At 36.2% G+C, this 16,642-nt stretch overlaps 1 protein-coding gene across 1 annotated transcript in view; it reads left to right on the forward strand.

Annotated features, from left to right (window-relative positions):
• Window positions 1-422: 422 nt before the first annotated feature.
• The window catches only part of Dbp21E2 (putative ATP-dependent RNA helicase Dbp21E2), a 79,277-nt gene continuing 63,057 nt past the window's right edge, over window positions 423-16,642 (forward strand). Inside the window, exons 1-6 of the mRNA XM_081758794.1 lie at window positions 423-656; window positions 2,993-3,092; window positions 9,560-9,679; window positions 12,414-12,560; window positions 14,362-14,481; window positions 15,493-15,693. Of these exons, the coding sequence (XP_081614920.1) occupies window positions 3,000-3,092; window positions 9,560-9,679; window positions 12,414-12,560; window positions 14,362-14,481; window positions 15,493-15,693 (681 nt within the window). The 5' untranslated portion in view covers window positions 423-656; window positions 2,993-2,999. The remainder of the gene's footprint in view (window positions 657-2,992; window positions 3,093-9,559; window positions 9,680-12,413; window positions 12,561-14,361; window positions 14,482-15,492; window positions 15,694-16,642) is intronic.

Genomic DNA, 16,642 nt, shown 5'->3' on the forward strand with positions numbered 1-16,642 from the left:
TAAAATTGTCACTATTCATCTTAGCGAACCCAGAAACTGTAATAGTGGTCGTTTTCGAGATGAGGGGAGCGGGAATTTCGTGCGCCGGGAGGCAAATTATTTATAGCACAGGGGCGAAAATTATATAAATACGGGCCTGGTTATTCATGAACTCTTTTATAAATGAAGAAGATCGAAATTCATTGATAATTCACCCAAAAATTCCAAAAAAAAAAAATAATAATAATAATAATAATAATAATAATAATAATAATAATAATAATAATAATAATAATAATAATAATAATAATAATAATAATAATGGAATGTGTGAAATTAGGATGCAAAATTAATTTTTTTAAATCTCTGGAGATGGGATTTTATAGAGTTTCAGCTTGGCATCACTGTATCGAAAAAGATGAGAGAAGAAGAAGAAGAAGAAGAAAAAGAAATATTGATAAATGGGCATATACTTGGGCATATAGTCGCATGGCGGATACCTTGTACTGAAGCGAATTTTTTTGCCTTGCACAAGAAATGGACTTTCTTGTGCAAACACTGAAAAACAAGTGAGAGAATAGGAGAGCAGGTGATACAAATTAAGATAGTTCTGTTTCTTGGTTTGACTGTAATAGTAGTTAATTAAAAGAAACAAATCCAGGAAAGCGTTCCAATTGGTAAGTTAGTTCCTGCAAGGATGTTTTTCTTTTATTTGTAATTATGACTGGAACTCTTGAAAGTAGTTTCTTTAGTTATCGGAGAAAGGAAATGCTTAATGATATTCAAGGTGAATACGTACTATAAATTATTAGAAAATAGAGAAACATTCCAATTCCAATGGCATAGATAAAATTCAAGGGGGCTGCCAGAAGTAAGTGTTGAAGGTCCATGTTCCGTTAAGGGGGTCCAAACCTAACCTAACCTAATATAACGTTATATTATGTAATCAAACGAAAATCAATGGAAAGAAGTGGAGAAATTGCAAATTTCGGGTGAAAGAAATTACTGGACCCCCTTAACGGAACATTGACCGTGTTGAAAATGTACAGTGCAAATAACACAATGAACCTGTGGTATGTTACCACTAAAAGGCACGAACGCTATCTAAGCAAGTCAAAGGAGGAGAAAAGCTTATTGACCCGCACATGGTGCTTTCGAAGGGAGCGGGTGCGTCAGCGAGTTTAGTGAAAAGTAGTAGGTTTCGATAATGATACAAGTTTCAATAGCACTTGTCATGATTTCATACGGGTTACGTGTTGCAGCGTCGGGTCACTTTTAGGAAATTTCTCGGTTCAGTTGGAGAATTTATTTAAGTTTATGATGGAGAGTGAGTGAAAATCGTAAGGGGAAAGGTAAAAGTTAAGAAAGTGGTTGTTTTAGTTGTTGTAAGCGGCACTGTATGTGGAGGCGGATGGACTATTTCGCGCAGAGGTTCATTTATTATGATGTAGTGGCGCGAAAGGCAGTGTGGAAATGGCACGTGTATATCAAGGGTGTGACATACCATGTGTGAGTTATATAGAACTATTCAAAAATGACGAGCGACAGGTAAAAAGCTGTTGTACACGATTTTCTTCTTGAAATTGCAGAAGTTTACAAGTCTAAGTTTTGAAGGTAAGTGACTTCTAACTCAACGACAATGTATTTCTGCGAAGCGTACAGAAGCTGTATTTTATGTTTACAAGTGAAGCGTTACTAGTATGAAACCATGACAAGTGCTATTGAAATTGGGATGATTGCCAAAACCGACATGTTTTCACTCATTTCGTTTACGCGTATACCCACCGTCGCTGACGCGCTTGTTCCCCTCGGATGCGCTACCGCGCGGGCTCACCAGCTCCTCTTCGCTCTGACTCAGATAGCGTTCGTGCTTTTAGAGGCCACCTAACACATGTTGGTTTGTGTTTTTGTATTTTAGTTTTTATGCCCCTAACCAAATGTAACTTAATTTAATCTAACCGAATGCTTTAAGTTTTGGATTTTTATTTTTATTTATTTTTTTAATTTTCAAATTTGTCCGGCGATACACCACTAATGCCGTTTCAACTAGTAACGTTTCACTTGTAAACATAAAATACACTCTCTGTACACTGTGCAAAGATATACTACATCTAATAGAGTCATCTTTCATATGTACTCACGTACAGTACCCGTCGTAAAGCACTTGTAAGCCTAAAATATAGCTGTATTATTTTGTATTTAATTCTGTCGCTTGCACAAATTTGTTCCTTACAGCCATGTCTTTTCATGCAAAGTATTGAATCTTACCTGTACATCTTCCAAAATGTAGTGCGCCAAAACTACTGCAATACCCATTATATACTACGGAATGTTGAGCTGAACATTCGACTATATTTAAAATTTTAGGGAGCTCTCGCGTGGCTGAGAGGTTTGATTCGGTCATGTTTCTCTTCCTAAAATGTATTTTACCATCGTTATCTTTCAGCAGTTGAATGTTCTCGGGCGTTCGTCTCCGGATCATTAGTTGCAATCGACTGGGGTTCCAGTATCTCTGAAGAGCATGGCTTAATTTTAATCGTCCTGGATATATTTTTAATCGTGTCTTTGCCTACTTTAGTAAGGGTTAAACCCTATATGAGGAATCTCGGGTTCTCAGGAAATTGAAGATATTAGCGTACGCACCTCTGACATAGGATATCCGAGTTCGATTCCTTTCAGAAGCTCATGTGGTTCGGATCCCACGTTAAGCTGTAGTCCACACATGTTACTAGTGTAGCTGTAAAATCCATGTTTATTGCTGTTCTATTAAATTCCAAAAATACTTCTTAATTTATAATAATTTTTTAATACCTTCAGCTGGGGAGTGCTTTTGAGTTGAGTTGATTTTAGTGTAGCGTCCCTTTCAGCAGCGAGGCGATATGAGACGTGGACCTACTGATTAACGTGAAATCCGAACCACATAAGCTCCCGCCGGGAAGGGGAGTGTTTTTGTATAGTTGTACAACTTTGCTATTAACATTTTGAAACCATTGTTTTCTTCTCTTTTGTGCAGGTTAATCATGATTACGAGAACAGTGTCACTGTGTGATCTGTGTAAGAAGGGCTGCTTTACGTACTCTAATACATTCATCCGATTTGCAGGTAGCCTATCGGTAAGTATAATAAACAAAGATAGATAAAAACAAATCACCATTGGAGGTCATATAGGAATGCGAATTCATTGCCTCAGATTCCTTTTGCACATAGAGGAAATAATATTTTTTTATTACAATTATTCTTCTATATTACAAAGATTTTTATATTTGTGAGTATTCAGTTTTTATCGGCTATACTGTAACGTTTATTATTATTATTTTAAGCTAAAGCCTTAGTAGAAATGATACAATAGCTTTTTGAAGTGGGACAAGAGTAACTTTTCTTGTCCTCTTTTTATTGCGAATATAATGAAAGTTAAAGTATGTAAATGCTAGTGTCCCGAAGGAACATGTTCGTTTCTTTAAACTAGAGTAAAGAACAATTAACTTCGTTTATATTTTTAAACAACATGAACAAAAACTTTTTTGTTTCTTTTTATGTCTTCGTAACAGTTTAGAGACATGTAATAGGTTGAATAGATCCATTACAATAAATTTAAATACAGAGTGGCCAGAAAGACCCTTTACATCTGTGGAGCTGCATTGTGCTTCCTTGCAATTTCACGTCCTGCAGAACACTTTCTAGTCGACTGGCAGGGTGAACGCATCACTGACGCTTTAACTTCTGCACACATTTTCTTTCAGGTTGATAAACGATCAGAAGGAGCTTTCTTTTCCCACGTGATCAAAGTCTGACGACATGGTGACTCCTTACTGAACCGTTTACGAAACCTATTCATCACTTGCAGCATATTTTCGTTGTTGTGCTGCCGTTCATGGACTCACACACTTCTCACTAAGCGCTCCTTCACAGCAGGGTTTGAAAAAACCCGGGTATCTTTGAAAAAGCCCAACCCACCTGGGCCCATATGGGTTTTTTCGGGTTTAATTGGATTTTTTCGGGTTTAATTGTTTTTTTCGAAATATTTCAATGTTTTTGGGGTAAAAGTGTTCAAATTTGATTTATATTTCAATATTGTCATTGTCGCAACTTGCAACAATATTCTGTTCACTACTGTTTTGAAATTTTACATTGAATCGCCGAGAAAATCTACACGGCAAATTTAGTACGTCTTGCTTCTATCCTCAAAATTTAAACTTAAAAGTCCGAAAATTGCATCCTGTAGCGTGGATACCCTCTAGTTGAAAAATGGCCGCCAATTTAAAATTTTACGCTGGATGGCCGCCAAAATATATATACAGCTAATTTAGTGTGTCTTGTGCTTCTGCTCTGAAAATTTCTATTCAAAAGACCCAAAATTACGCCATGTGTGAATACTCGCTATTTTGAAAAGAAAAAATGCCGCCATTTTGAAATTTTACGTTGGTATGCCGCCAAAATCTATACAGGAAATTTAGTGTGTCTCGTGCTTGTACCCTGAAAATTTAAGACCGGAAGTTGTACCCTGTAATGTGTGTATGGTACAGGCAGACAAACGAACAAGTGTAGATCAAGTCATCCCATGAGCCTTAATAACGTTCGCCAAATATGAATACTAAATATATTAATTTAAAACAAAGATATTCATGGTACATATTTTACAGTGTAAAATAAATGGTTTTGTTTTTGAAGTTTACTTCCGATACTTAGCGCGTTCAATTACGGGAATTTCCCTAGCACTAGCAAGCGGTTCTTTCCTGAAAATGAATTTAAAACAATTAACAAAGAGATAATTCACTAGGGATGCGCACGAGAGAAGATTTGAGACTGTCTCGTCTTGAAAATGTGCTGTAAAGGTGATGTCTCGACTCGAAAAATGTATATTTTTCTATTGGAAGAGCTGTAACTCGACTAGAATTTTGTCAGGAAAATTCTGTCTCAATTCGTCTCGTGCGCATCCCTTTAATTCACATTTTATAAAGTAAGTTTTTCAAACTGCCTTAAATGAAATTAAATATCTTTCAGCTTAAAATGAATAATTTTATTGTTGAAGTATTCACTTCCGATGCATTGTGCATTCAATTGCGGAAATTTCCCGAGCACTTCTTTCAAGACGTGTTTCCCCCGAAAATGTAGCTTTCTTTGCTGTACATCGACACTTTCACTAGTACGGAAGTTTGAATTCAGCACTCGAAATAATAGAGTTACATACAGGGTCGTATCCAGAAGTAGTAGGACAGATTTTTTTCTCGTGCGCGCAGAGCAATGTAGGGGGGCTACAAGGTCGGATGTTATGGAGGGGAACCTTGGGAACAGGTGTCGACCGGCGGCTGTCGCCTGCGTGCGTTAGTTTAGTGTGGACCACTATGTTAGTGACCTCCTGTTGTGACGCCTCGTCGTCAGTTGCGATGGAGCGAAATTTCAGCAGCGGTACGCCGTCAAGTTTTGCGTCAAACTGGGAAAATCAGCGACCGAAACCAAGGACATGCTTACGCAGGCCTACAAGGAGGATACCATGAGCCGCACAATCACGCCGTAAAAACAAAGCCAGAATGTCGATCGAAAGTGAAATCGATGTTGATTGCATTTTTTGACCGTCGTGACATTGTCCACAGGGAGTTTGTACCTCCTGGACAGAGTGTAAATGCAAAATTTTACGTGGAAGTGCTCACACGGCTGCGAAACCGGATCACACGCGTGCGACCAGACCTGGAGTAGAAATGGAAGCTCCACCATGACAACGCGCTGTGCCACGGTGCGTGGATTGTGAGGGATCTCCTGACCAAATTCAGCGTTTCCACGTTGCCTCACCCCCCTACAGCCCTGATGTAGCACCGCCGGACTTCTTCCTGTTCCTCCGTATCAAGAGGCAGCTCAAGGGGCATCGTTTCGACTCGGTGGAAGCGGTCCAAGTGGCGACGACGAGGGCGCTGAACGGCATCCCGAAGGCCTTCGCGACCTGGAAGGCTCGCTACCAGAAGTGTGTGAATGCCCAAGGGGCCTATTTTGAAGAGTATTAAGTCGATGTACCAAAATGTTCAATACTTAAACAAACAAACAAACAAAAAAAAAAAAAAAAAAAAAAAAGTTCTACTACTTTTGGATACGACCCTGTAGTCTTCGAGCATTAAGCTTCTTAAATATGACAAGAATTTTTACGCTATTGCTGGTGTTGATTCTACAGAATGCTTATTTGAAGAGTAGCAACTAATGACGGAATTACACTACTGTTGTTAGAGAACAAAGTTTTACGTAAGAATACTTGTGTTACCATCAAATATATGAAATAATACAAATGTATTTACATAGTTACTTATGGTACAGGCACCTATGACCTTAAACTCGTCAAATGTATGGGAGATAACGTCCCCCGACGTCACCGAGCACACTATTCACGGAAAGTATTTTCTAAAATATAAAATTGCATATTTTACTTCAAGTAGGCTATGAACACAATCCATACATTTATTTGTTCTGTAATTATCTCAAGCTAAAGTAAGCTTTTTTATCCGTGCAATGCATTCAGAATTTTATATAGGTCTAACGTTGAATGGTGTTGTATACTTTAACATGAAAGCATCTAATTCGCCCAAGGAAAGTCCAAGATCTGATAAAAATCACTTTAAATGTAATCACCTTAGTTGTACCAATAATATACTAACAAAAAGGTCAAAAACCCAGGTGGGTCCAGCCTGCTCCACAGTGAAGTCACTGGTATCTTACATTGTTGTTCACCAAACACGGAAAGAAGGGACAATGAATTGGTCAACGCACAGACTTTATTTTCCTCCCTCCGTGGAAAGTTACGCGACAATCAGGTGACAATCCACACGAGGAGCACTGGCGAAATATCAATGATCAGGATGTTCAAATCTTAAATATCTTAACATCTTACACTGGTACACGCATTTAGTTCGGGTGTAACGGGACTTTCTAGCCACCCTGTATGTTTATTTACTTGGTTGGTAACTTTGATATCAACTGAAGGTTGACCCAAAAGGTCACGAAATTAATGCCAGCTTCTGTTTTTTTTAGTATGGCAATTGTTTTTAAATAGTTAGTAAGAATTGAATTAGGACGTTGGAGAAATAGAACATTACGGAAATTTGGTTGAATGTTGCCAATAAGCCAAATATAGTTTTATAGGTGTAAACTATTTTGCTGAATACCCCATAGATTATGTTATTGTGCGAAAGTGGATAAGAAATGACGATACAGTGGTAAACTTTACACCCGGAATCCGGCAAGGTTCTGTTACTATACCCTTCATTCATGGAACACCTTATATAGCAAAGCAGAAAGCTTGAAATATTACTGATAACCTCCGTTAACGTGTAAATGTATATCAGTATATATCCATTGTACACTGGCTGAGTTTATGATTTTCCCTCTGGCTTAAGTACTGCCCAGAATAGTAAATATACGTATTTGAGAAAACCACTCGTGTGCAACTGACCTCCTCTTCCCTCCCTCTCTTGCCCAGAGCACGAACTATGCACGAGCTTCGAACGCAAACAGAAGGCCAAGAAGTAGAGTTTTTTAAGGCACAAGTAGCCTTTTTGTAAGCATTTTAAGACATTTCTTGCCTGAGAACATTACATAAAGTGCTAAGCAAGCACAAGTGCGAATGGAGGAAAGGACAGCTTTTGTTATTTTTTAAAAAAATATTTTAAGGTAACTGCTGTAAATATTTTCCTTTTTTGCATTATATATATGTATATAAAATGTTGCAAATCAGTGGGTATTGCACAATCCCTAATATCACACGACTTTGACGTGTTTCCCAGGCTGGAGGTTTCAATTATATATATTGTCCTACGATTATGCCTTTTAGGCTAAGGGAGTCTGATGATTAAGGCAAGTGAATAATCATAGAATAATTGGAATGAGAAGGTGAGAACAAATACCCCAAGAATTCTCACGGACACAATGTTGTCCACCACAAACCTACTTGTCCGACGATCGAACAAGGGATCCCACACGCCAGAGGTAACCATTCGACCACTGAATGCTTCCAAAAGAAAGAAAGAAAGAGGATCGATCTATCAATATAACTCAATGTTTTAAAATTTCAAATTATGTTTCTGTTGAATAGTAACTTTATTACAATTATCGTTAGCGAGCGTACATAAACGATTGCCCAAACATGAGATCTTAGATTAGCTTTACAGTTCTGAGACTACTTATTTGTTTACATTGTAGACATCAAGTTTATGTTTTATTTTTCTTATTCCTCCCTTGCTACCATGAAATTGTGTCTATACATAAAGTTAATTTTTCCAATTAAATTGTAGGTTTAAAAGCTTTCAGCCCATCATATTCTGATGAATAGCGTTTATCTGTTTAGTCAACACATTTCAATGGCTATGTGATACATACTAAATCTATAGTTTGTAGTGAGGTCCGAACATGACTTGTCGCCTTGAGTCAGGATAGTCTTCCACTTCTAAAGCGAGAATCGTAGCCATTTATTTACGACCGAGGAATATCGTCTCAGAGCAATTATCAAGTCACAGTACGGAAGTGATACATGCTGCAATTATAAAAATAAAGAAGTTTAGCTAATGCATCAATCATTCACCTATTCCGAAACAGTTTCGACTGTTTTTCCTATCTTTTTCGTACGCCACTGACGCAAGCTGTAATTATAGAAATAGTCAGTTTTATAGTCCTTAATTTATTCCGAAACAGTTTCAATGGTCCTTTTCTCTGCGCAATTGATGTATACTTTAATTATAAAAAAGAAGCTTAGCTCATGTGTCACAATCCTTAATCTATTTCGAAACAACTTCAACGTGCTTACAGTATTTGTATCCTAATATTGATCTTCCTTCTTCTATTGTAAACTTTTGATTACAATTCTACTCAGTCTATAATAATTTCCAAACGCATTAATAGCTTGAAATATACTATAGAAGTAAGAAGACGAATATTTAGATAAACGATGTGAATACTATAAGCACAGAGATATTCCGATTGGAAAAAGATGGAAGTACTGTCGAAACTGTTGCGGAGTAGATTAAGATTTGTAGTGTATCAGAGATAATATTATCTATTGATAAGTGTGAGTTTGATTTCTGTATCTTGGGAAAGTGAGGGGAAAAAATGGTATCCACATTCTTCAATAAAATGACATGGAATGGGAACTTTCTGAAACAGTCTTCGTGGGCAAAAAGTAAAGTTAAACTGTGAAGAAAATTGGCTAAAACATTATACGAGTGATTATAATTTACACAATAAAAATAAGCATTGTATTAGGAAACACTGTATACCGTTGATTTCATAAAATAGCGCTCATTTGAATGTCGACTTTTTACAATGTAATTTTAAGGTCTTCTTTCTCAATTTCTTTCCCAGACCTTTCAAACTAACCTCCTCCTGTATTTATGATTAGTGCATGTCTAAATAAAAGTTAACAAATTGCTGCCTTGAAAAGCAGACATTTGATATGTTTAGACATTGCGTTGCAATCCAACTTAAAAGAATTTTATAGATAAAAGAAACAGCGTATCACTATATGAACTTGGTAACGGACGATTGAGAAACAGTTCGAAGTATGTATGTAATGTTGAGTAACTATTTGCATTGTATTTCTTTTTTACAGGCGTTGGAAGCTTTAACATTAAAAGCTAAACAGTTCAAGCAAAAGAAAAGGATTAATAGGAAAGAAATCGCTAAAGCACTTGAAGAAAGAGTTCGAAGATCTAGACAGGGAGATCGCAGTGTATGTATTCGAATTTATAATTACTTACATTAAAAAAAGATTATAGTAGGGTTCACACTGACCTGGAAAATATGTCGGAAAAATTGCTATATTTTACAGAAAAGTCAGCTTCGTATAGCTTTTTAATTTCTTTCTTTCTTCAATAATCAGTCATTATAATGAAAATTGGATGTGCAATAGAATCTTGCTTTTTAATGAAAAATAATTCCGTCTTAGAATTGAGTATCAAAACATTTTCAGAAAATGCATGGTCATGTTCAGAATTTGATGGTTTATATTCTTATGCTATATTGATAGAAAATAAACCTTTTTCGGAATTATGCCAGATGGAAATACTGCAGTGGAGAGTGATGTTTACTAAAAATAAAAACATACCTGTAGAAAATTTACATGAGCATAATCTACGTGCTCAGAGGGCAATGGAAAATGCTACCAGATTTTAAGAAGCATTAGAGCTGCTTGTAGGTGATACGAAGAATACCTTAAAAAATCAAGACAGATTCGAAAACAAGAAAATGAGAAAAACGCTGAAGAAAGAAAATTATCTTTAGAAGTGAAGAAACTTGAGGAGCGCCGAAAGGTGTCTTTGAAAGAACAAATTCACAGGCTACAGAAGGAAAAAAAAAATGAATTTATTGATTATAAATAATCAAAGAGATAGACCAAATTTTATATATGTGTATATACAGTGGCGGATCTAGGATATGATCAAGGGAGGGGCTAAAACATAGTTTGCCGCTTTATCCAGTGTATACCTGAGCGTCAAGGGAGGCTTTAGTCCCTATCTCCCCCCCCCTTGAATCCGCCCCTGTGTGTATATAATGTTTATGAGTGTTTAGAGAATGTTCAGTTATTGAAGGTATCGTCAGTGTATTCTTATTGTTTGGTACTAATGTTTCACCGTGTTCCAAACATAGGAAGTTTGACCTAGAACAAGTACTTACAATAAGAAAGTAAACTTCTACTATATTAAAAAAAAAAAAAAAAAAAAAAAAAAAAGTTAGATTGCTATGGGAATGATGTAGACCGATTTAAAAATCTCGATTTTTATCTAACCTACCCATAAATGATAGTGTTCGAGGTATGGCGGGTTAAGAAGATTTACGCGAAGATGATTCTCGATATCGTGTATCAGGGAAAATTTAATTAGTCATGGCAATTCAGTCAACTTCAGGGAATTCAATATCAGAATTTCAGTTTGAACTATGTATAGGCATAATCTGATGTACTTAATGAACTAACAATATGCATATCTAATAAACGTTCAGTACCCAAAAAGCATCCAAGTAGCAATTCTACGTGTAGGCGTTCCAGCATTAATTTTCCAATTTCCTCAGTGCTTATCGTTTAAAAAATTAGATTTATGTTGCTTGTAGAACTACGTTATTGTTAACTTTGCTTCACGCCGTTGAATTAATTATTATGGTTACTATTTTTTTTTCTTTTTTTTTGTGTATATTTCTTGCTTGAAACCAATGCTATCTTTGTATTACCTGTAAAAATACTTATCTATAGAAATAATGGTTTAGGGTTAATGAAACATTGTCCAGTTTCCCTTGTTTTAAATTTGTGCTATCTTGTCATTACCGGCATTCAGAATTGTAAGAGAAGAAATGCCGACAAATCACATATCCTATTTATTTATGAAGAAATATTGAAGTAAGGAAGAATTTAATTTTAAGCAAGGAATATAAAGCACATTATTTTAATAAACATAATAATTAACTCTATCGTGAAGGAAAGTTATCAGTAATGTAATCCTTTAAGTAACACAAAAAAATCATTGAGGAAAGTGCAAAATCTGCTGAAACATCTGGTGAATACGGAACTTGGATTATTATAATGTGGTTGTTTAAGTGGAATAGGCACAAATGGTTTAGTCGAAGGAAATACATTTGTTGTATAATACAAGAATAGAACTTCAGAAAAAGTACCACAGCGTATCAAGCCTTTCTATGTTACAAGAACTATCCACCGCAGATAATGCTTATGTTCTACCGTATCATATAGTATGAATTAGGGATGGGCACAACCGTTTTTTATAAAAACCGGAAACCGGTTTCTAGAAAAACCGAAATCCGAAAAACCGACATTTCGGTTTTCTCCAAAACCGGATGTTAGCCTTTACACCCATTTCGTATTATACGATGTTTCACTTCATTCAATACAAGAACTTAAAATAAATTGTTTGACGAGATAGTATATTAGAGTAATACATTAAAGGAGATAATTTTCTGTTATTGTTCATAAGATCTGTCTGTGTATAAAGCTCAGGATTTAATCTACTATTATAGCAATATTTAATCAACTGTTATGCCCCCCCCCCCCCCCCTTCCCAAATGATGCTTAAGATATATTGTAAGAAGGCAATTAAAGTTTTATTTTCGTTCAGTTTTTCCATTTCCCAGAAGTACTTTAAGTTCTTTTATTGTAGACTTAGTGTGTGATGCAAAACAAGCATGCTTGGAGCCCACATATAATTTTAGGTTTATGATACTTTATGTAAGTAACAAAAGTTGAAAGTACATTTCTTGCCACGTCGGTGGGTTCAAATAGTTGGAAAGAATATAAATATTAAGATGACAATATTCTTCTTTATTGTTCGTATTCTTGTCGGTGTTAGTATAAGAGTGAAATAGTATTCCGATTTTATAATATGAATAGGAAAATATCGAGTTTATTCTCCGCAACTTTATTGTCAAACAAATCATATATTTTTTTCTTTCTTTTACAGAATCCCATAATTGTATGTAAGAGACCCGAATTCAATCACTACAGAGGCCAAGTATATGGTAAAGATGAAACAATTCCTCTAGCATCCAAAGGATGGTCTCATAAGAAAGCGAAAGGAGATTATTTTATTATTAACTGCAAGGAAGAGGTATATAGCCATGTATATAATAAGCGTTATTTCTGTCTTGTTTAGTTGGAACGTAATTTCTCTTTTCCGCACCGAGGCTATATGAGGTAAGGCCTATTGCTTAAAGCGAGAACTTTAATCGGGATTCGAATCTGGAGCCATGCGCACAGAAAGTACGCATGTTAATTATTTCAGGACGAAGAGGCACAAAATTTGTCTTGCCAGCGAGTGCTTTTGTTGTTAATTTTCTATTAATTCAAAAACTTTAATGTTCTTCATTCTTGACGAGCAAGGTTGAGAAAGATATTGCGATTTACTAAAACTGTTTAAATATATTCAGAAATTTCAGTGGAGAAACCTTTTGTACGTGGCACTGACAGTATTCATCAAAAGAAAATGTTTATGTTTTAGTTATACAAAAGTTGTTAGATAAATAGGTGAACTTTCCTACCTCCATGATTCCAGAAATGGTTTCTCTTTGATATATTCTGTATGGTAGCTAAGACAACGATCTGCAAATACACTAACATGTCAGTTCCGTCTCTGTATAACTTTTCATGACTTAAGACGAACTGTGAAACCGTGAAGAAAATACAGAGCGTTTAAAAAGTCTCTATACACCTGAATCGTGGGAAGTCAAAGTCGCATTCAAAGTCACATGAAATAAAATTTTATGCGAAGGTTTGCAACACTGCTATATTATCGCCTTGCGTGAAGTTCCTTTCTTAGATTCCAGTCGGCAAAGTGACGCTGAAGTGATTGTTGCATCTAGATAGCGGTCTCTGAAACAATGGTGTTAACTTTGAAACAACGAATATTCCTGGTTGAACATGTGTTCCGTGAACAAGGTGAGTACAAACAGACAGTCAAAGATAAGTTTGCAGCTAGGTTTCCGGATACACCTGTTCACCCACATGCCATACATGAAGTTCCTCTGCATGACCACAAGGTAGGGGTGTGGATTGCAATATCCAGAAGAAGAATAGTCGGCCCCATATTTTTCAGACAAACAATAGATTCAACTCGTTATTGTGAAATTATTCACCAGTTCATGGGAGCACTAACGGAAGACGAAATTCGTAATGCTTGGATACAACAAGATGGTGCTACAGCACATACAGCTTGCCAATCCATGAGATTACTGCAAGAGGTTTTTGGAAATCGAATAATTTCAAAGGGATTGTGGCCACCTCGGTCTCCTGACTTGTCTTCTTCGGATTTTTACTTCTGGGGTTATGCAAAGAATTCTGTTTATAAAGGGAACCTCCACACGCTACAAGAACTCGAAACAGCTATTCGAGATTTTGCTCATAGCATTCCACATAAACAACTTGTGAGAGTACTTGAGAACAAGAAGAAACGTGTGCAAGCATGTTTGGAGGCTCATAGGGGACATTTCCAACATTTGCTGTGAAAATGTGTGTTAAAATGAGTGTGTGTATATGCTACGCCCTGCACATAGTGCTTTTATGCCATAAAATATAATGAATTTTGAGTAAAATAATTTTCTCGTTGCTTTGAATATGTGACAATTCAGGTGTATAGAGACTTTTTGAACGCTCTGTATATTTTGCACTGTGGCATCCACCAAAGCACTTCCCCATGTGGATCCTTTTCATTGGACTAAACATGTGAAAATCAGAGCGTCACTCTGTACAGGCATTGTTTTTATTAATTTTCCTTAGGAACAAGAGAATGTTATTATATTATTATTATTATTATTATTATTATTATTATTATTATTATTATTAAATCAGAGTATTCGATTATTTTGTTGTTTTGATTAAAAGTTCATCTTTAATTTATTTCTACCATCTTTCAGAATCCTGCTGTTTTAAGTTCATCAGAATCACCCAGGCCAAGTTTTGCGGAGACTGGGTTGCAGAAACCAATTGTAGAAGTTTTAGAAAAGTTGGGATTTACAGAAACAACTCATATACAGGTACATTTTCTTCAGAATCAAGTATTTATATGTCTAAATGCTCATATTGCTTAAGGTACTGTGTTCATGTAAACACTGAAAGTTAATATTGTATTTGCTTTTCGATGCAAAACATATTTCTTATTGTGTAATTTTCAGTGACTTGTTCATTAAAGTTTTGAGAAGTTTTTGGAGGATGCTAGGGAATACGGTAGCTCAGTGGTAAATCTAATACCTCTGGTGCAAGGGGTCGCTTGTTTGATCCCAGACGATGTGAGTTTGTGGTGGACAAAATCGTGTCCGTGGGTTTTCTTGGAGTACCGCCGTTTCCTCTAGGATTATCATTCCACTAATTCATTAATCATCCACCATTTTTTTTTAGCCTAAGCATGGGATATAAAATTTAAAATTACGTGTGTTTTAAGTGTATTATTGTGGTAATATATGAGATAATGTTTGATATTTCATTCGTGTTTTATTTACAATTTTATATCTATTTTTCCTACAATTCGAAAACCTGTATCCAACAACGATGAAACTTCGTCATTTTTCGAAACCTAAGCAGAATAAAGTGATGTAAAATAAACTAGACATACAACACCAACAATATTACATATTTATGTCGTTGAAAATTTCAAAAAAGTAAATGAGGCTATTCTTATTTACATGATAACCAAGTATACAGAGACAATTGCATTGAAACAAATATATCTTTAAGAGGAAAAGTTTAAATATGGATGTATCAGTCAAATGAATCGTTCTGAGTCGAATTGATATTAGTCATAACTTTACAATAACCTCCTCCGTCTGATGACTAGAACGCATCACTTTGATGTATTAGGCCCCGAATTCGATTGTCGGATGGAGAGCATCGAACGCATTACAGTGGTTCAGATCCTACCTTGAACTGTGGATCTTGTCGTACATAACCTCTGTACTGATAAAGAACTAAATACAAATTAATCAATCAATAATTTATAATGTAAATTACTTTTATGTGTTCATAATATGAAAACGTTCTTTTGTTTACAGGCTCTTGGAATTCCTCGTGTACTGTCGGGATCAAACACTTTAATCTCTGCTGAAACAGGTTGTGGAAAAACTTTAACATATTTGGCACCTTTAATTGAGCAAGTGCTACGTCGCAAGGCAATGATTGCTTCACTACCACCTTTAAATGCGCCTTTAGCAGTTGTTCTGTCTCCAAATCGTGAGTTAGCACATCAAATTGCGGTAAGTTGCGTTAATCGATACCATATATAGGCAGGATGATCTTCTGTTATGTCCCTATTTTTAGTATGCTATAGATCTGTCATTAATGAAGTTATATTGTTGCTTTCAATTGTATAATATACTATGGTCCTTTCCATTTCATATTTCAAAGTGGGCACCAGCATTAGAAACAAACCGTTGCAACATATCGCTTAGCACTGACTCAACATTCCTCCCTACTCACTGCTTCCAAAGTGTCCAAATCTTGCGGTTTTCTGACTAACACTTTCTCCTTCAAGTATCCCTCAGAGAAAGAAATCCAATGCGTCAAGTCAAGGCTTCGTGTGCTATTAACATTTTCGCGACAGTAATGCAGCCTAGAAAAGCGTTGCCAACCCTTCACATGAAATCAACACAAAATGTGGAGGTGTGTCATTATGCATAAAGTGTACGTTATCCAAATAGTTTCAGATTGCAACAGTGAGATGAACGAAAGTTTCTAGCATGTGCGAATTCCTCGCCGCATTTACTGTTTCACGAGGAATGTACGGACCAAAAAGAATATCATCATGGATAGCACACCACACAATCAACGAAGGACATGGTTGCAATTTTTCGATTGTAGGACCAAGTTTGTCTGTACTAGGAGTCCAGTAATAACAGTTAAGGCGATTTTCGAACCTATGTGGAATACGGCTTCGCTGTCTTATAGTGTGCCGTGCGGTGTTGCCACATCGTCATATCTTTATCAGGTCCTACCGCCGAAATAAGGCGCCGGAGATCAAAGGTCATATTGTTTTCGTTTTCTTTTTAGCATACTGAGCATGAGTACGAGTTTGAGACCATTCGATATGTGTATGCATGTATATACCAGGGCTGTATAATTGCTAGCTACCTCGGAGCAAAGGTCTTAAGTCTGGTTAACAGTATTGCCTTCTTGATTGACATCACAGAAGGTTGCTCGATCTAA

The sequence above is a fragment of the Thermobia domestica genome, chromosome 5, assembly GCF_964235325.1.
Source record: "Thermobia domestica chromosome 5, izTheDome1.hap1.1, whole genome shotgun sequence".
NCBI classification, from domain to species: Eukaryota; Metazoa; Arthropoda; class Insecta; order Zygentoma; family Lepismatidae; genus Thermobia; species Thermobia domestica.